Here is a 20,929-nt window from a genome sequence, read left to right as displayed (position 1 = left end):
AGAGGAAACGTTTCAGGGACACCCTCCTTGATAAACTGCAACATCCCCACCGACACCTGGGAGTCCCTGGCCAAAGACCGCCCTAAGTGGAGGAAGTGCATCCGGGAGGGCGCTGAGCAGGTCAAGTCTCGTCGCCGAGAGCATGCAAAAAGCAAGCGCAGGCAGCGGAAGGAGCGTGCGGCAAACCAGACTCCCCACCCACCCTTTCCTCCAACCACTGTCTGTCCCACCTGTGACAGAGACTGTAATTTCCGTATTGGACTGTTCAGTCGCCTGAGAATTCACTTTAAGTGTGGAAGCAAGTCTTCCTCGACTCTGAGGGACTGCCTTATGATGATGATGAGTCACTGATTAGAGATCCTGAGAAACTGGCACCTTACAACTGGGGTTCTTCACCTTTCTGCTTCTGAGGCCCCCCCCTCCCGTGTTATAAAAATTCTCCGGACCCACAAAACACTTGCTGCTGGTGCTGAGCAACAGTTCTGTCAGGAATTGACAAATTCTGATTATACACTGGCCCAGAAATCCCGGTCACGCACCTACCTGTTCCTGCTGCGTCCATGCGAGTTCCCGGTCCTGAGGCCTTCACTGACTGCGCTTCGTAGCACCTGCCCGTTAGGGTATGCGCAGGGCTGGAGCTGCAGTCACATGGTCTGGGCAGCCAATCACGGTAAAGTATCTTCTCATTCGTAACTCCGTATGTTGGAGTTCCCAATATTGAGAACCCCCTCCCCACCCGCAAACACACACATTAAATAGAAAAAATACACTACATATTTTTATTAATTTAAATTAAAGTAATTTATGTATTTTAAAAAATTATATTTTTACGATTAAAAAAAAAAGTTTTTAAAATTATGGTTTAAAATAGACTTACCGTAGTTTAATAATAAAATGTGTTTTTACAATTTTATTTTATGTTTTTGTGTGATCCCCACTCCCTCCCTCAGTCCCTGGGGGTTTGGGGGTTTGGGGGTGTTGGCGGAGAGGCAGCCCTGGGATTGGGATCCTGCAGTTCGAACTCTGCTCTTCCACGTTTGATGTGCTGCGGCTTGGCGGGAAGCTGTGGGCTGCGGGCTTTGCAGCCGGAGATCAGCTGCTTTACTGTCACTCAGAGAAAGGTCAGTGAGAGCAGGCGGCAGCAGGGGATTAGTGTGTGTGGAGAGAGAGACAATGTGAGAGAGAGAGAGAGAGAGAGGGAGAGTGAGAGTGAGACAGTCATAGCGAGAGAGAGAGATACAGAGAGAAAGTGAGAGGGACAGCTACAGATAGAGAGAGAGAGACAGAGAGAGAGAGTCTCGCTCTTATTCAGTCTCTTTCTCTCTGTCTCTCTCTCTCTCTGTCTCTTTGTCGCTCTCTCTCTGTCTGTCTGTCTCTCTCTCTCTGTCTCTGTGTCTCTTTCTCTTTGTTTCCCTCTCCCAGTGGAGAGGCACCTGTTAAATCATGTGTTGAGTTGTACTCTGAGGAGACCCATGATCTGTGCTCTGCTCACACCATCAGCCTTCTGTCACAAGGCAGGGACCCCCGCCGGACTCTCCATGGGCTGCAGCCTGGAGAAAAGCACATCCGGCGGCGGGGGGGGGTGGGTGGGGGAACGGATCAGAGACGCAGGCAAACGTGTAGCGTGGAGGGGTCCGGTGGCAGCATCTCCAAAGTAGAGGAAAGCGGCGAGAGATATCGAGAGAAACCAGCTTCTCGCTTCATTGAGCCGGGCTCCACCGACACTAAAACTTGGTCCTTGTCCCACCGACGGAGACTTCAAACGCAAGGCACTATGTTCAGGAAACGTAGCTCGAACACAGCAATACTTAGTGGGTGAGTCTCTCGGACACTTATCCCTGCCCCAGACAGACAGCGATCGGGGAGGCTGGCACCCAATTATAGTCTGTTCACAACGAGAGGTGCGGGATGGTGGGCGGGGGGGTTAGATTTTACACATGGGAAACAGAGAGCTGGGAGAGAACCACATCGAAGGGTTCGGGGGTTATATACACAGTGTAACAGTGGGGGGAGAATCACATCGAGGAGTTCGGGGGTTATATTATATACAGGGTAACAGTGGGGAGAGAATCACATCGAGGGGTTCGGGGAGTTATATATACAGGGTAACAGTGGGGAGTGAATCACATCGAGGGGATCGGGGGGGTTACATTATATACAGGGTAACAGTGGGGAGAGAATCACATCGAGGGGTTCGGGAGTTATATTATATACAGGGTAACAGTGGGGAGAGAATCACATCGAGGGGTTCAGGGGTTATATTATATACAGGGTAACAGCGGGGAGAGAATCACATCGAGGGGTTCGGGGTTATATTATATACAGGGTAAGAGTGGGGAGAGAATCACATCGAGGGGTTCGGGGGTTATATTATATACAGGGTAACAGTGGGGAGAGAATCACATCGAGGGGTTCGGGGGTTATATTATATACAGGGTAACAGTGGGGAGAGAATCACATCGAGGGGTTTGGGGGTTATATTATATACAGGGTAACAGTGGGGAGAGAATCACATCGAGGGGTTCGGGGGTTATATACACAGTGTAACAGTGGGGGGAGAATCACATCGAGGGGTTCGGGGGGTTATATTATATACAGGGTAACAGTGGGGGGAGAATCACATCGAGGGGTTTGGGGGGTTATATTATATACAGGGTAACAGTGGGGAGAGAATCACATCGAGGGTTCGGGGGGTTATATTATATACAGGGTAACAGTGGGGAGAGAATCACATCGAGGGGATCGGGGGGGTTACATTATATACAGGGTAACAGTGGAGAGAGAATCACATCGAGGGGTTCGCGAGTTATATTATATACAGGGTAACAGTGGGGAGAGAATCACATTGAGGGGTTCGGGAGTTATATTATATACAGGGTAACAGTGGGGAGAGAATCACATCGAGGGGTTCGGGGGTTATATTATATACAGGGTAACAGTGGGGAGAGAATCACATCGAGGGGTTTGGGGGTTATATTATATACAGGGTAACAGTGGGGAGAGAATCACATCGAGGGGTTCGGGGGTTATATTATATACAGGGTAACAGTGGGGGGAGAATCACATCGAGGGGTTCGGGGGGTTATATTATATACAGGGTAACAGTGGGGGGAGAATCACATCGAGGGGTTTGGGGGGTTATATTATATACAGGGTAACAGTGGGGAGAGAATCACATCGAGGGTTCGGGGGGTTATATTATATACAGGGTAACAGTGGGGAGAGAATCACATCGAGGGGTTCGGGGGGTTATATTATATTCAGGGTAACAGTGGGGGGAGAATCACATCGAGGGGTGCGGGGGTTATATTATATACAGGATAACAGTGGGGAGAGAATCACATCGAGGGGTTCGGGGGTTATATTATATACAGGATAACAGTGGGGAGAGAATCACATCGAGGGGTTCGGGGGTTATATTATATACAGGGTAACAGTGGGGGGAGAATCACATCGAGGGGTTTGGGGGTTATATCATATACAGGGTAACAGTGGGGGGAGAATCACATCGAGGGGTTCGGGGGGTTATATTATATACAGGGTAACAGTGGGGGGAGAATCACATCGAGGGGTTCGGGGGGTTATATTATATACAGGGTAACAGTGGGGGGAGAATCACATCGAGGGGTTTGGGGGTTATATCATATACAGGGTAACAGTGGGGAGAGAATCACATCGAGGGGTTCGGGGGGTTATATTATATACAGGGTAACAGTGGGGAGAGAATCACATCGAGGGGTTCGGGGGGTTATATTATATACAGGGTAACAATGGGGAGAGAATCACATCGAGGGGTTCGGGGATTATAATTATATACAGGGTAACAGTGGGGAGAGAATCACATCGAGGGGTTCGGGGGGTTATATTATATACAGGGTAACAGTGGGGAGAGAATCACATCGAGGGCTTCGGGGGTTATATACACAGTGTAACAGTGGGGAGAGAATCACATCGAGGGCTTCGGGGGTTATATTATATACAGGGTAACAGTGGGGAGAGAATCACATCGAGGGGTTCGGGGGTTATATTATATACAGGGTAACAGTCAGAGAGAATCACATCGAGGGGTTCGGGGGTTATATTATATACAGGGTAACAGTGGGGAGAGAATCACATCGAGGGGTTCGGAGGGTTATATTATATACAGGGTAACAGTGGGGAGAGAATCACATCGAGGGGTTCGGGGGTTATATTATATACAGGATAACAGTGGGGAGAGAATCACATCGAGGGGTTCGGGGTTATATTATATACAGGGTAACAGTGGGGGGAGAATCACATCGAGGGGTTCGGGGGTTATATCATATACAGGGTAACAGTGGGGAGAGAATCACATCGAGGGGTTCGGGGGTTATATTATATACAGGGTAACAGTGGGGAGAGAATCACATCGAGGGTTCGGGGGTTATATTATATACAGGGTAACAGTGGGGAGAGAATCACATCGAGGGGTTCGGGGGTTATATTATATACAGGGTAACAGTCAGAGAGAATCACATCGAGTGGTTCGGGGGTTATATTATATACAGGGTAACAGTGGGGAGAGAATCACATCGAGGGGTTCGGGGATTATATTATATACAGGGTAACAGTGGGGAGAGAATCACATCGAGGGGTTCGGGGATTATATATACAGGGTAACAGTGGGGAGAGAATCACATCGAGGGTTCGGGGGTTATATTATATACAGGGTAACAGTGCGGATAGAATCACATCGAGGGGTTTGGGGGTTATATTATATACAGGGTAACAGTGGGGGGAGAATCACATCGAGGGGTTCGGGGGTTATATTTTATACAGGGTAACAGTGCGGATAGAATCACATCGAGGGGTTTGGGGGTTATATTATATACAGGGTAACAGTGGGGAGAGAATCACATCGAGGGTTCGGGGGTTATATACACAGTGTAACGGTGGGGAGAGAATCACATCGAGGGCTTCGGGGGTTATATTATATACAGGGTAACAGTGGGGAGAGAATCACATCGAGGGGTTCGGGGGTTATATTATATACAGGGTAACAGTCAGAGAGAATCACATCGAGGGGTTCGGGGGTTATATTATATACAGGGTAACAGTGGGGAGAGAATCACATCGAGGGGTTCGGAGGGTTATATTATATACAGGGTAACAGTGGGGAGAGAATCACATCGAGGGGTTCGGGGGTTATATTATATACAGGATAACAGTGGGGAGAGAATCACATCGAGGGGTTCGGGGTTATATTATATACAGGGTAACAGTGGGGGGAGAATCACATCGAGGGGTTCGGGGGTTATATCATATACAGGGTAACAGTGGGGAGAGAATCACATCGAGGGGTTCGGGGGTTATATTATATACAGGGTAACAGTGGAGAGAGAATCACATCGAGGGTTCGGGGGTTATATTATATACAGGGTAACAGTGGGGAGAGAATCACATCGAGGGGTTCGGGGGTTATATTATATACAGGGTAACAGTCAGAGAGAATCACATCGAGTGGTTCGGGGGTTATATTATATACAGGGTAACAGTGGGGAGAGAATCACATCGAGGGGTTCGGGGATTATATTATATACAGGGTAACAGTGGGGAGAGAATCACATCGAGGGGTTCGGGGATTATATATACAGGGTAACAGTGGGGAGAGAATCACATCGAGGGTTCGGGGGTTATATTATATACAGGGTAACAGTGCGGATAGAATCACATCGAGGGGTTTGGGGGTTATATTATATACAGGGTAACAGTGGGGGGAGAATCACATCGAGGGGTTCGGGGGTTATATTTTATACAGGGTAACAGTGCGGATAGAATCACATCGAGGGGTTTGGGGGTTATATTATATACAGGGTAACAGTGGGGAGAGAATCACATCGAGGGTTCGGGGGGTTATATTATATACAGGGTAACAGTGGGGAGAGAATCACATCGAGGGGTTCGGGGGGTTATATTATATTCAGGGTAACAGTGGGGGGAGAATCACATCGAGGGGTGCGGGGGTTATATTATATACAGGATAACAGTGGGGAGAGAATCACATCGAGGGGTTCGGGGGTTATATTATATACAGGATAACAGTGGGGAGAGAATCACATCGAGGGGTTCGGGGGTTATATCATATACAGGGTAACAGTGGGGAGAGAATCACATCGAGGGGTTCGGGGGGTTATATTATATACAGGGTAACAGTGGGGGGAGAATCACATCGAGGGGTTTGGGGGTTATATCATATACAGGGTAACAGTGGGGAGAGAATCACATCGAGGGGTTCGGGGGGTTATATTATATACAGGGTAACAGTGGGGAGAGAATCACATCGAGGGGTTCGGGGGGTTATATTATATACAGGGTAACAATGGGGAGAGAATCACATCGAGGGGTTCGGGGATTATATTATATACAGGGTAACAGTGGGGAGAGAATCACATCGAGGGGTTCGGGGGGTTATATTATATACAGGGTAACAGTGGGGAGAGAATCACATCGAGGGCTTCGGGGGTTATATACACAGTGTAACAGTGGGGAGAGAATCACATCGAGGGCTTCGGGGGTTATATTATATACAGGGTAACAGTGGGGAGAGAATCACATCGAGGGGTTCGGGGGTTATATTATATACAGGGTAACAGTCAGAGAGAATCACATCGAGGGGTTCGGGGGTTATATTATATACAGGGTAACAGTGGGGAGAGAATCACATCGAGGGGTTCGGAGGGTTATATTATATACAGGGTAACAGTGGGGAGAGAATCACATCGAGGGGTTCGGGGGTTATATTATATACAGGATAACAGTGGGGAGAGAATCACATCGAGGGGTTCGGGGTTATATTATATACAGGGTAACAGTGGGGGGAGAATCACATCGAGGGGTTCGGGGGTTATATCATATACAGGGTAACAGTGGGGAGAGAATCACATCGAGGGGTTCGGGGGTTATATTATATACAGGGTAACAGTGGGGAGAGAATCACATCGAGGGTTCGGGGGTTATATTATATACAGGGTAACAGTGGGGAGAGAATCACATCGAGGGGTTCGGGGGTTATATTATATACAGGGTAACAGTCAGAGAGAATCACATCGAGTGGTTCGGGGGTTATATTATATACAGGGTAACAGTGGGGAGAGAATCACATCGAGGGGTTCGGGGATTATATTATATACAGGGTAACAGTGGGAAGAGAATCACATCGAGGGGTTCGGGGATTATATATACAGGGTAACAGTGGGGAGAGAATCACATCGAGGGTTCGGGGGTTATATTATATACAGGGTAACAGTGCGGATAGAATCACATCGAGGGGTTTGGGGGTTATATTATATACAGGGTAACAGTGGGGGGAGAATCACATCGAGGGGTTCGGGGGTTATATTTTATACAGGGTAACAGTGCGGATAGAATCACATCGAGGGGTTTGGGGGTTATATTATATACAGGGTAACAGTGGGGGGAGAATCACATCGAGGGGTTCGGGGGTTATATTATATACAGGGTAACAGTGGGGAGAGAATCACATCGAGGGGTTCGGGGGGGTTACATTATATACAGGGTAACAGTGCGGAGAGAATCACATCGAGGGGTTCGGGGGTTATATTATATACAGGGTAACAGTGGGGAGAGAATCACATCGAGGGGTTCGGGGGTTATATTATATACAGGGTAACAGTGGGGGGAGAATCACATCGAGGGGTTCGGGGGTTATATTATATACAGGGTAACAGTGGGGAGAGAATCACATCGAGGGGTTCGGGGGTTATATTATATACAGGGTAACAGTGGGGAGAGAATCACATCGAGGGGTTCGGGGGTTATATTATATACAGGGTAACAGTGGGGAGAGAATCACATCGAGGGGTTCGGGGGTTATATTATATACAGGGTAACAGTGGGGAGAGAATCACATCGAGGGGTTCGGCGATTATATATACAGGGTAACAGTGGGGAGAGAATCACATCGAGGGGTTCGGCGATTATATATACAGGGTAACAGTGGGGAGAGAATCACATCGAGGGGTTCGGGGGTTATATTATATACAGGGTAACAGTGGGGAGAGAATCACATCGAGGGGTTCGGGGTTATATTATATACAGGGTAACAGTGGGGGGAGAATCACATCGAGGGGTTCGGGGATTATATTATATACAGGGTAACAGTGGGGAGAGAATCACATCGAGGGGTTCGGGGGTTATATTATATACAGGATAACAGTGGGGAGAGAATCACATCGAGGGTTCCGGGGGTTATATTATATACAGGGTAACAGTGGGGGGAGAATCACATCGAGGGGTTCGGGGGTTATATTATATACAGGGTAACAGTGGGGGGAGAATCACCGAGGGGTTCGGGGGTTATATTATATACAGGGTAACAGTGGGGAGAGAATCACATTGAGGGGTTCGGGGTTATATTATATACAGGGTAACAGTGGGGAGAGAATCACATCGAGGGGTTTGGGGGTTATATTTTATACAGGGTAACAGTGCGGATAGAATCACATCGAGGGGTTCGGGGGTTATATTATATACAGGGTAACAGTGCGGAGAGAATCACATCGAGGGTTCGGGGGGTTATATTATATACAGGGTAACAGATAGCGGGGCGACAGTCATATAGAGAGAGAAATGATTAAATTCTAATCCCTGAAAGCGATTTTTTACCTTGCCAAAGATTCTTTTTCTCGATGTCGACAAATTTTTTACTTGTTCAGCAAACGCCCAGTGAGTGAATCTTGTTTTCAACATGTCTGTCCTTTTCTTCATATCTCTCTCCCTCTCTATCTGTCTCTCAGTCTCTCACACTCACTCTTTCCCTCTCTGTCGCTCACGCTCTTCCTCTCTCTGTCTCTCGCTACCTTGTCTCTTTCTCTCCCACTCTCTGTTTCTGTCTCTCACGCTCTCCCTCTCTCTGTTCTCTTTCTTTTTTACCTGCCTCTCTCTTCCTTTCTCATTCTCTCGCAGTCCCTCTCTCTTGCTTTCTGCCTCCCTCTCCCACTCTGTCTCTCTCTCTCTCGGTCTCTCATTCTCTCTCTGTCACCCTCCCTCGCTCGCTCATTCTCTACCTCTCTGTCTCCCACTGTCTTTCTCTCTCGCTGCATCCCTCTCCCAGTGTCTGTCTCTCTCTTTCTTTCTCTCTCTCTCGCTCTCCCCGTCTCCCTCTCTCATTGTCGGTCTCTCTCATTCTCTCTCATCCTCTCTCGCTCATTCTCTCCCTCTCTGGCTCCCTCTTACACAGTCTCTCTCTCCCTCTCTGCCTCCCACACCCACTGTTTCACTCTCTCTCTCTCCCTCTCTATCCATGCATCTCACTAATTGTCACACATTGGTTAAGTTGCGACTATGGTTCAGTGTGTGACAGGCCTAAGGTACCACACTAAACTCTCGATAATTACAGACGCAGACATGTGCAGTCACTGGAAGAGATTGGCATCGAGATCCCATCAGGACACAACCTCTACTACAACCAAAAGGTGACACTCTGATATACTCTGCACCCCTCACTGTAACACTGATATACCCCGCACCCCTCACTGTAACACTGATATATCCCACACGCTTCACTGTAACACACTGATATACCCCACACCCCTCACTGTAACACTGATATACCCCACACCACTCACTGTAACACTGATATACCCCACACCCCTCACTGTAACACTGATATATCCCACACGCTTCACTGTAACACTGATGTACCCCACACTCCTCACTGTAACACTGATATACCCCACACTTCTCACAGTAACACTCTGACATACCTCAGGTTGTAACCACCTGATTTCTTTCTTTCCACAGAATGAAGATTTGTTTGAATTCATTGAGAAACTGCAGGTGATTCAGTGCTCCCTAACCCAGGGGTCACTGGACAGGGATCAAAAGCAGTTGGGGGTAATATATTAGCATGGATAGTGGATTGGCTAACTAACAGAAAACAGAGAGTCGGGATAAATGGTTCATTGTCTGGTTGGCAAACAGTAACTAGTGGGGTGCCGTAGGGATCAGTGCTGAGATCCCAACTATTTACAATCTATATTAACGACTTGGAAGAAGGGACCGAGTGTAACGTAGCCAAGTTTGCTGACGATACAAAGATGGGAGGAAAAGCAATGTGTGAGGAGGACACAAAAAACTGCAAAAGGACATAGACATGCTAAGTGAGTGGGCAAAAATTTGGCAGATATAATGTTGGAAAGTGTGAGGTCCTGCACTTTGGCAGAAAAAAATCAAAGAGCAAGTTATTATTTAAATGGAGAAAGATTGCAAAGTGCTGCAGTACAGCGGGACCTGGGGGTACTTGTGCATGAAACACAACAGGTTAGTATGCAGGTACAGCAAGTGATCAGGAAGGCCAATAGTATCTTGGCCTTTATTGCAAAGGAATGGAGTATAAAAGCAGGGAAGTCTTGCTACAATTATACAGGGTACTGGTGAGGCCACACCTGGAATACTGCATGCCGTTTTGCTTTCCATATTTACGAAAGGATATACTTACTTTGGAGGCAGTTCAGAGAAGCTTCACTTGGTTGATTCTGGGGATGAGGGGGTTGACTTTATGAGGAAAGGTTGAGTAGGTTGGGCCTCTACTCATTGGAATTCAGAAAAATGAGAGGTGATCTTATCGAAACGTATAAGATTATGAGGGGGCTTGACAAGGTGGATGCAGAGAGGATGTTTCCACTGATGGGGGAGACTAGAACTAGGGGGCATAATCTTAGAATAAGGGGCCGCCCATTTAAAACTGAGATGAGGAGGAATTTCATCTCTCAGAAGGTTGTAAATCTATGGAATTCGCTGCCTCAGAGAGCTGTGGAAGCTGGGACATTGAATAAATTTAAGACAGAAATAGACAGTTTCTTAAACGAAACGGGAATAAGGGGATTTGGGGAGCAGGTGGGGAAGTGGACCTGAGTCGAAGATCAGATCAGCCATGATCTTATTGAATGGCGGAGCAGGATCGAGGGGCCGTATGGCCTACTCCTGTTCCTATTTCTTATGTTCTTATGAACCCGGGCTGATTCACCGTCTCAATAACCCAGGGGGTCACTGGACAGGGATCAGGAGCAGGAACCCGGGCTGATTCACCCCCCTCCCTAATCCAGAGGTCACTGGACAGGGATCAGGAGCAGGAACCCGGGCTGATTCACCCCCCTCCCTAACCCAGGGGTCACTGGACAGGAATCAGGGGCACGTTTGAGGGTTGTGCATGGGGAGGGGGACCGGGGGGAATGAGCGGGAGCTGATAGAGGGATATGAGGGGTTGGTAAATCCCTGCCAGAGTCATATTGGGGCAGGCGGAACTGAGGCCCAGTCTGTGGAGGAGAATGACTGATTGAGTGTTACCCTCGGGAGGAGAGTGGGTGAGTGGTTTGGGGAGAGGGGGAGGGTGATTGTATGGAGATATTTTTGGGGGTGCGCGAGTTGTTGGTTGCGGGGGTTGGTTCTGGGCGGGTGAGGTCAGAGGGGACGGTCAGCCCACCCTTCCGAGAATGAACATCCCGGGGAGTTTTCAATACGTGGATTGTTATGTTGGTTTTGCAATCTATTCCCCAGGGTACTCGACTGGAGGAGCAGAGATGTTCCCTGCCGCAGCCTCCGAAGGTAGGCCACAAACTCACGCTCCCTCCTCCTCCCCTTTTCCCCATCCCCATTGTCTTCCTCCTCCTACCCTTCCTGCTCTTACTCTCCCTCGTTCCCCTCCTCTTCCTCTCCCCCTCCCTCCTCCTCACCATTCTCCACTCCCCGTTCCCCCATCCCCTCCTCCTCCTCTCCCTCGTTCCTCCTCTCCCTCGTTCCTCTCTTCTCCCTCTCCCCTCCCTCCTTCTCCCAGTTTTCTCTATGCCCTTTATCCCATTTACGTTCTCCTCCCCTCCTTCTCCCCGTTCTCCCCTCCCCGTTCCCTCGTCCCCGTTCTCCTCCACCTCCTCTCCATCACCCCCTCCCCTCCTCCTCCACCACATTCCTTCCCTGCACCTCCTTCCTTTCTCCATCCCCCTCATCCTTCCCCTTCTCTTCCTCCACCTCCTCCCTTTCAACTCTACTCACCCTTTCCTCTCCTCCCCATCCTCACCCTCCTCCCCTCCTCTCCTTCCTCCATTCCCCACCTCTCTCTTCCTTGTTCCCTCTTCCTCCTCCTCCTCTCCTCCCCTCCTCCTCATACCCCCTTCCCATTCACCCTCTTTCCCCCTCCTTCCTTCCCCAACCCCTCCTTCGCCTTTTCCTCCCCTTCTCCTCCCTCCATCTCCTCCCTTCCCACCTCCCCCCCAATCCCTCATCCTCTTCTTCCTTCCCCTCCTCCCTTCCTTCTCCGCTCCTTCTTCCTCTCCTCCCTTTCTCCTCCTCCTCCCTCCACCTCCTCTCCTTTTCCTTCCGCTCACCCTTCCTCCCCCTCCACTTCATTCCCCTCCTGCTTCCCTTCCTCTTCATCCTTCCCTTCTTCACCCTCATTCCCCTCCTCCTTCCATTCCTCCTCCTCCTTCTCCTCTCTCACCCTCTCTGTCTTTCCATCACACTCTCTCTGAATCTTTCTCTCTCTCCCTCTGTTACCTTGCTAAACTCATCTTTAAAGCATGCGCTCCCATGTTCCGCCACCAGGGAGCGCATCCCCCGGAGTCGCAAGGGATCCCAGCATCCCTTGGGATCACTGTATATAAGCCGGCCCCTAAGACCTATTCCTCACTCTGGAGTGTCTTAATAAAGACTGAGGTCAATGTTACTTGAACCTCCCTGTGTGCAGTCTCATCTGTGTTAGGAACACAACAACTGGCAATGAGTACACGAATCCAACACAAAGATGCAGCAAACTGTGGGCATCTTGGAGAAGTTCTTGGAGGGTGAGGACTGGGAAGCCTATGTCGAACGGCTAGACCAGTACTTTGTAGCCAACGAGCTGGACGGAGAAGGAAGCGCTGCAAAAAGGACACGGTCTACAGGACACCGACCTACAGCCTCATGAACAATCTTCTGGCTCCGGTGAAACTCACAGATAAGTCGTATGAGGAGCTGTGTACACTGGTTCGGGAGCATCTTAACCCGAGGGAGAGCGTGCAGATGGCGAGGTATCGGTTCTATACGTACCAGCGATCTGAAGGTCAGGAAGTGGCGAGCTACGTAGCCGAGCTAAAGCGACTTGCAGGACAATGTGAGTTTGATGGCTATTTGGAGCAAATGCTCAGAGACTTTTTTGTACTGGGCATTGGGCACGAGACCATCCTATGAAAACGTTTGACTGTAGAGACACCGACCCTCAGTAAGGCCACTGCGATAGCACAGGCATTTATGTCCACCAGTGATAACACCAAACAACTCTCTCAGCACACAAGTGCTAGCAATGTTCAGAAGTTAACTGGAACTGTGTTTGTGAGCAGAAATGTACAGGGCAGAAACCGCGAGTCTGCAACTGCCAGCAGGCCTCAGGTGACCCAGATGACTCAGAGTCCGCAACAAAAGATAAATGCAAGGCAATTCACACCTTGTTGGCGTTGTGGAGGCTTCCATTCAGCCTATTCATGCTGTTTCAAAAGGTATGTTTGCAAGAGCTGTGGAACAATGGGGCACCTCCAATGAGCTTGCAGACGAGCTGCAAGCTCTGCAAAACCTGCTAACCACCACGTGGCTCAAAGCAATTTCAAGCCTCAGAGACATAAAATTGAATGCCTTACCCGTAGCCATGGAACTGGCCACTGGCGCTAGCCAATCCATCATGCATAAAAAGATGTTTGAGAGACTGGTGCAACAAGGCATTCAGACTAGCCCTGAGCCCCATCCACACAAAACTCAGAACGTACACCAAAAAGCTCATCACTGTCCTGGGCAGCGCCATGGTCAAGGTCACCTACGAGGGCACGGTGCATGAACTGCCATTCTGGATTGTCCCGGGCGATGGCCCCACACTGCTTGGAAGGAGCTGGCTGGGCAAAATCCGCTGGAACTGGGATGACATCTGAGCGCTATCACATGTCGATGAGGCCTCATGTACCCAGGTTCTTCACAAATTTCCTTCCTTTTTTGAGCCAGGCATTGGAAACTTTTCCGGGGCGAAGGTGCGGATCCACTTGGTCCCAGAGGCACGACCCATTCACCACAATGTGTGAACGGTACCTCACATGATGAGGGAGAGAGTGGAAATCGAGCTGGACAGGCTGCAACGCGAGGGCATCATCTCCCCAGTGTAATTCAGCGAGTGGGCCAGCCCGATTGATCCAGTACTCAAAAGTGATGGCACGGTTAGAATTTGCGGTGATTATAAAGTAACTATTAATCGTTTCTCACTACAGGACCAATACCCGCTACCTAAGGCAGACGACCTATTTACGACGCTGGCAGGAGGCAAGACGTTCACCAAGCTTGACCTCACTTCGGCCTACATGACGCAGGAGCTGGAGGAGTCTTTGAAGGGCCTCATCTGCATCAACATGCACAAGGGACTGTTCATCTACAACAAATGCCCTTTTGGAATTCGGTCGGCTGCAGCGATCTTCCAGAGAAACATGAAGAGCCTACTCAAGTCGGTACCACGCACGGTGGTTTTACAGGACGACATATTGGTCACGGGTTGTGACACCGTCGAGCACCTACAAAACCTGGAGGAGGTCCTCCAGCGACTGGATCGCGTAGGGCTACGGCTGAAGAGGTTGAAATGCGTCTTCATGGCAACAGAAGTGGAGTTTTTGGGGAGAAAGATCGCGGCGTACGGCATTTGGCCCACAGACGCAATGCGCCCAGATAGGCACCACTAAGTTTGTGGTCCTGGCCCTCCAGACCATGGTTGAGGATCCATGTCGACTATGCGGACCCATTTCTCGGTAAAATGTTCCTGGTGGTGGTGGATGCTTGTTCAAAATGGATTGAATGTGAAATAATGTCGGGAAGCACCGCCACCGCCACGATTGAAAGTCTGAGGGCCATGTTTGCCACCCACGGCCTGCCTGACATACTGGTCAGTGACAATGGGCCATGTTTCACCAATGCCGAATTTAAAGAATTCATGACCCGCAATGGGATCAAACATGTCATTTCGGCCCTGTTTAAACCAGCCTCCAATGGGCAGGCAGAGCGGGCAGTACAAACAATCAAACTGAGCCTCAAACGAGTCACAGAAGGCTCACTCCAAACCTGTCCCGAGTACTGCTCAGCTACCGCACGAGACCCCATTTGCTCACGGGTGCCCCCGGCTGAGCTACTCATGAAAAGGACACTTAAAACCAGACTCTCGCTGGTTCACCCCAACCTGCATGATCAGGTAGAGAGCAGGCGGCAGCAACAAAATGTAAACAATGGTCGCGCCACAGTGTCACGGGTAATTGATCTGAATGATCCTGTGTATGTACTAAACTATGGACATGGTCCCAAGTGGATCGCGGGCACGGTGATAGCTAAAGAAGGGAGTAGGGTGTTTGTAGTCAAACTAGACAATGGACAAATTTGCAGAAAGCACCTGGACCAAACGAGGCTGCGGTTCACAGACTGCCCTGAACAACCCACAGCAGACACCGCCTTTTTCGAGCCCACAACACACACCCAAAGGATCAACGACACCTCCCCAGACCAGGAAATCGAACTCATCATGGCCAACAGCCCAGCAAGGCCAGGCTCACCCAGCAGCCCTGCAGGGCCAACAACACGCCAGCCCAGTGAGGGCACAGCCAACACACCAGAACAGGCATTTGTACCGAGGCGGTCCACCAGGGAAAGAAAGGCTCCCGACTGCTTCACCTTGAAAATAGTTTTCACGTTGACTTTGGGGTTGAGTGATGTGTATCTGTAAAGCATGCACTCCCATGTTCCGCCACCAGGGAGTGCATCCCCTGAAGTGCCAAGGGATCCCAGCATCCCTTGGGAGCACTGTATATAAGCCGGCCCTTAAGGCTTGTTCCTCACTCTGGAGTGTCTTAATAAAAACTCAGGTCACTGTTACTTTAACCTCCCTATGTGCAGTCTCATCTGTGTTAGGAACACAACAACGAGTATCACACTGACTGTATGTTTCTGTCTCTCTGTCTATGAAGGTTTTGGGGAGCAGCCTTCCTTACCCCCTCGTCGTCCGTCCTCAATGTAGTGGATACTGGCAAGAAGGGACATCCGGTGCTGTCTCGCAGTATACAGAGCACGATCTGGAGGAAGCGGGGTCTGTGACTGCCCCCAGGCTGACCTTCGAGAGCGACCCGAATGCGACACTGTACCGGACGCACTTCCTGGGAACGGTAAGGAGCTCTCCTGCTCAAAACCATTGCTTCCTGCTCAGGATGGGGCAACCGGAGTATAACGGGATCATTGTGCCTCAGGAGATATCCTCTCTGCATCCACCTTGTCGAGCCCCCTCATAATCTTATACTTTTCGATAAGATCACCTCTCATTCTTCTGACCTCCAATGAGTAGAGGCCCAACCTACTCAACCTTTCTTCATAAGTCAACCCCCTCACCTCTGGAATCAACCTAGTGAACCTTCTCTGAACTGCCTCTAAAGCAAGTATATCCTTCCTTAAATACGGAGACCAAAACTGCACGCAATATTCCAGGTGTGGCCTCACCAATATCCTGTATAAATGTAGCAGGATGTTCCTGCTTTTATACTCCATCCCCTTTGCAATAAAGGCCAACATTCCATTGGCCTTCCTGATCACTTGCTGTACCTGCATACTATCCTTTTGTGTTTCATGCACAAGTACCCCTCGGTCCTGCTGTACTGCGGCACTTTGTAATCTCTCTCCATTTAAATAATTTGCTTTTTTATTTCTCCTGCCAAAGTGAATAACCTCACACGTTTCCACATTATACTCCATCTGCCAATCTTTGCCCACTCACTTAGCCTGTCTATGTTTTTTTGCAGATTTTTTGTGTCCTCCTCGCACATTGCTTTTCCTCCCATCTTTGTATCGTCAGCAAACTTGGCTGCATTACACACGGTCCCTTCATCCAAGTCATTAATATAGATTGTAAATAGTTGAGGACCCAGCACCGATCCCTGCGGCACCCCATTAGTCACTGTTTGCCAACCGGAAAATGACCCGTTTATCCCGACTCTCTGCTTTCTGTTCGTTAGCCAATATGCGATCTATGCTAATATATTACCCCCAACCCTGTGAGCTTTTATCTTGTGCAGTAACCGTTTATGTGGCACCTTATCGAATGCCTTCTGGAAATCCAAATACATCTCATCCATTGGTTCCCCTTTAACCACCCTGCTCGCTTAATCCTCAAAGAACTCCAGAAAATTTGTCAAACATGATTTCCCTTTCATAAAACCATGCTGACTCTGCCTGACTGAATTATGCTTTTCTAAATGTCCTGCCACTGCTTTCTTAATAATGGACTCCAGCATTTTCCCAACCACAGATGTTAGGCTAACTGGTCTATAGTTTCCTGCTTTCTGTCTGCCTCCTTCTTTAAATAGGGGCGCTACATTTGCGGTTTTCCAATCTGCTGGGACCTCTCCAGAATCCAGGGAATGTTGGTAAATTACAACCAATGCATCTCTGCAGCCATTTCTTTTAAGACCCTAGGATGAAGCCATCAGATTCAGGGGACTTTTCACCTTTAGTCTCATTATTTCACTGAGTATTTCTTCTTTAGTGACAGTGGCGCACGCACCCTGTTTCTGCTTTATTATTTTTTTAGTCGTCGTTTGCTGATTTTTACAAATTTCCCAATCCTCTGCCCTCCCACTAATCTTGGCATCTTTGTATGCCATTGTTTTCAATTTAATACCATCCTTTACTTCTTTAGTTAGCCACGGATGGTTTTCTCTTGCTTTAAAGTCTTTCCTTGTTGGAATATATTTTTATTGAGAGTTATGAAATATCTCCTTAAATGTTTGCCACTGCTTATCAACTGTCTTACACTTTAATCTATTTTCCCAGTCCACTGTAGCCAACTCTGCCTTCATACCTTTGTAATCGCCTTTATTTAAGCTTAGGACACTGGTTTGTGATCCAACTTTCTCATCCTTCAATTGAATTTGAAATTCAACCACTCTTTCCGAGAGGATCCTTTACTATGAGATCATTTATTAATCCTGTCTCATGACACAGTACCAGATCCAAGATAGCCTGCTCCCTGGTTGGTTCTGCAACGTACTGTTCAAGGAAGCTATCCCGGATACACTCTTATCAACTCTTCCTCAAGGCTACCTTGGTCAATTTGATTTGTCCAATCAATATGAAGATTAAAATCACCCATGATTATTGTCGTACCTTTCTTACAAGCCTCCATTATTTCTTGATTTTTATACTCTGTCCCAACAGTGTAGCTACTGTTAGGGGGTCGATAGACTATGCCCACCAATGACTTTTTCCCCTTATTATTCCTTATCTGCACCCAAACTGATTCTACATCTTGATCTTCTGAGCCAATATCGTTTCTCACTAATGCACTGATCTCATCCTTTATTATCAGAGATACCACACCTCCTTTTCCTTTCTGTATGTTCTTCCAAATTGTCAAATACCCCTGAATATTCAGTTCCCAGTCTTGGTCACCTTGCAATTACGTCTGTAATGGCTATCATATCATCTCCATTTATTTCTATTTGTGCTGTCAACTCATCTATTTTGTTACGATTGCTGCTTGCGTTCAGATATAGAGCTTTAATTTTGTATTTTTTTTTTACCATTTTTCCAATTTCTGATACACTTTTATTTTTATACATTCTGTCCCTGCCTGTTACATTCGGGTTATCATTTTCCCAAGTGCTACCCTGCTCTATTGCCTTCTCCTTGCTCCTTGACTTTTTAAATTTCCGTTCACCTGAACCCTCCCCCGGCTATTTAGTTTAAAGCCTTTCTACAGCCCTAGTTATTCGATTCGCCAGGACACTAGTCCCAGTCTGGTTCAAGTCCCAGCATGCCCCTCTGACAGTGAGGCGCTCCCTCAGTACTGCCCCCCCGACATTGCAGTGCGTCGCTCCTTCAGTACTGTCCCTCCGACAGTGAGGCACTCCCTCATTACTGCCCCTCCAACAGTGCAGCACTCCCTCAGTACTGTCCCTCCGATGGTGCGGCGCTCCCTCGGCACTACCCCTCCAACAGTGCGGCGCTCCCTCATCTCTGCCCGTCAGACAGTGCGGCACTCCCTCTATACTGCCGCTCTGACAACCTCTTTCTGTCTGAGGAAAAGGGAGCGTGAGAGAGACAATCAGTTTATTTTCCCAATTCTTGATTTCAGGAACACTACAATTTTTATGCCATTGATGTGTCTCTGGGAATCCTGCTGCTGTCTGTCAAATATGAGCTGAATGATGGCCAGGAAAGCATGAGGGTAATTCTCAGGTAAGTGTGGTCCCAGCATAGAGAACCCTAAAACCCCTCAAATTCCCTCAGTACCGCCCCTCCGACAGTGCGGCGCTCCCTCAGTACTGCCCCTCCTACAGTGCAGCACTCCCTCAGTACTGCCCCTCCAACAGTGCGGCGCTCCCTCAGTACTGCCCCTCCGACAGTGCGATGCTCCCTCAGTACTGCCCCTCCAACAGTGCGATGCTCCCTCAGTACTGACCCTCCGACAGCGCAGTGCGCCGCTCCCTCAGTTCCGCCCCTCCGACAGTGCGGCGCTCCCTCAGTACCGTCCCTCCGTCAGTGCGGCGCTCCCTCAGTACTGCCCCTCCTACTGTGCAGCACTCCCTCAGTACTGACCCTCCGATAGTGCGGCGCTCCCTCAGTACTGCCCCTCCGACAGTGCGATGCTCCCTCAGTACTGACCCTCCGACAGCGCAGTGCGGCGCTCCCTCAGTACCGCCCCTCCGACAGTGCGGCCCCCCCTCAGTACTGCCCCTCCGACAGTACGGCGCTCCCTCAGTACTGTCCCTCCGACAGCGCAGTGCAGCGCTCCCTCAGTGCCGCCCCTCCGACAGTGCGGCGCTCCCTCAGTACCGCCCCTCCGACAGTGGGGCACTCCCTCAATACTGCCCCTCCGACAGTACAGCGCTCCCTCAGTACTGCCCCTCCGACAGTGCGGCACTCTCTCGGTACCGCCCATCCGACAGTGCGGTGCTCCCTCAGTACTGCCCCTCCGACAGTGCGGTGCTCCCTCAGTACTGCCCCTCCAACAGTGCGATGCTCCCTCAGTACTGACCCTCCGACAGCGCAGTGCGCCGCTCCCTCAGTACTGCCCCTCCAACAGTGCGATGCTCCCTCAGTACTGACCCTCCGACAGCGCAGTGCGCCGCTCCCTCAGTACTGCCCCTCCGACAGTGCGATGCTCCCTCAGTACTGACCCTCCGACAGCGCAGTGCGCCGCTCCCTCAGTTCCGCCCCTCCGACAGTGCGGCGCTCCCTCAGTATCGTCCCTCCGTCAGTGCGGCGCTCCCTCAGTACTGCCCCTCCGACAGTGCGATGCTCCCTCAGTACTGACCCTCCGACAGCGCAGTGCGGCGCTCCCTCAGTACCGCCCCTCCGACAGTGCGGCCCCCCCTCAGTACTGCCCCTCCGACAGTACGGCGCTCCCTCAGTACTGTCCCTCCGACAGCGCAGTGCAGCGCTCCCTCAGTGCCGCCCCTCCGACAGTGCGGCGCTCCCTCAGTACCGCCCCTCCGACAGTGGGGCACTCCCTCAATACTGCCCCTCCGACAGTACAGCGCTCCCTCAGTACTGCCCCTCCGACAGTGCGGCACTCTCTCGGTACCGCCCATCCGACAGTGCGGTGCTCCCTCAGTACTGCCCCTCCAACAGTGCGGTGCTCCCTCAGTACTGCCCCTCCGACAGTGCGGTGCTCCCTCAGTACTGCCCCTCCGACAGTGCGGCGCTCCCTCAGTACCACCCCTCTGACAGTGCGGCACTCCCTCAGTACTGCCCCTCTGACAGTACAGCGCTCCCTCAGTACTGCCCCTCCAGCAGTGCGGCGCTCCCTCAGTACTGTCCCTCCAGCAGTGTGGCGCTCCCTTAGTACAGGCACTATGAGTATTGGAATAAAGTAGGATTCCAGGAATTAGGTTGTGACATACTTTCTTCTCTC

The 20,929-nt window shown here is 49.9% G+C and overlaps 1 protein-coding gene across 1 annotated transcript in view; it reads left to right on the top strand.

Moving 5' to 3' along the window:
- Nucleotides 1-1,041: 1,041 nt before the first annotated feature.
- The window catches only part of LOC139250220 (uncharacterized), a gene marked incomplete at its 5' end in the record, with an annotated part of 267,845 nt that continues 247,957 nt past the window's right edge, over nucleotides 1,042-20,929 (top strand). Inside the window, 6 exons of the mRNA XM_070872713.1 lie at nucleotides 1,042-1,121; nucleotides 9,380-9,455; nucleotides 9,784-9,819; nucleotides 11,539-11,586; nucleotides 15,993-16,187; nucleotides 19,148-19,251. Of these exons, the coding sequence (XP_070728814.1) occupies nucleotides 1,042-1,121; nucleotides 9,380-9,455; nucleotides 9,784-9,819; nucleotides 11,539-11,586; nucleotides 15,993-16,187; nucleotides 19,148-19,251 (539 nt within the window). The remainder of the gene's footprint in view (nucleotides 1,122-9,379; nucleotides 9,456-9,783; nucleotides 9,820-11,538; nucleotides 11,587-15,992; nucleotides 16,188-19,147; nucleotides 19,252-20,929) is intronic.

The sequence above is a fragment of the Pristiophorus japonicus genome, unplaced genomic scaffold (genome assembly GCF_044704955.1).
Source record: "Pristiophorus japonicus isolate sPriJap1 unplaced genomic scaffold, sPriJap1.hap1 HAP1_SCAFFOLD_351, whole genome shotgun sequence".
NCBI lineage: Eukaryota > Metazoa > Chordata > Chondrichthyes > Pristiophoridae > Pristiophorus > Pristiophorus japonicus.
Note: the sequence above shows the minus strand (reverse complement) of the source record. Positions and strands in the feature narration are given on the sequence as shown.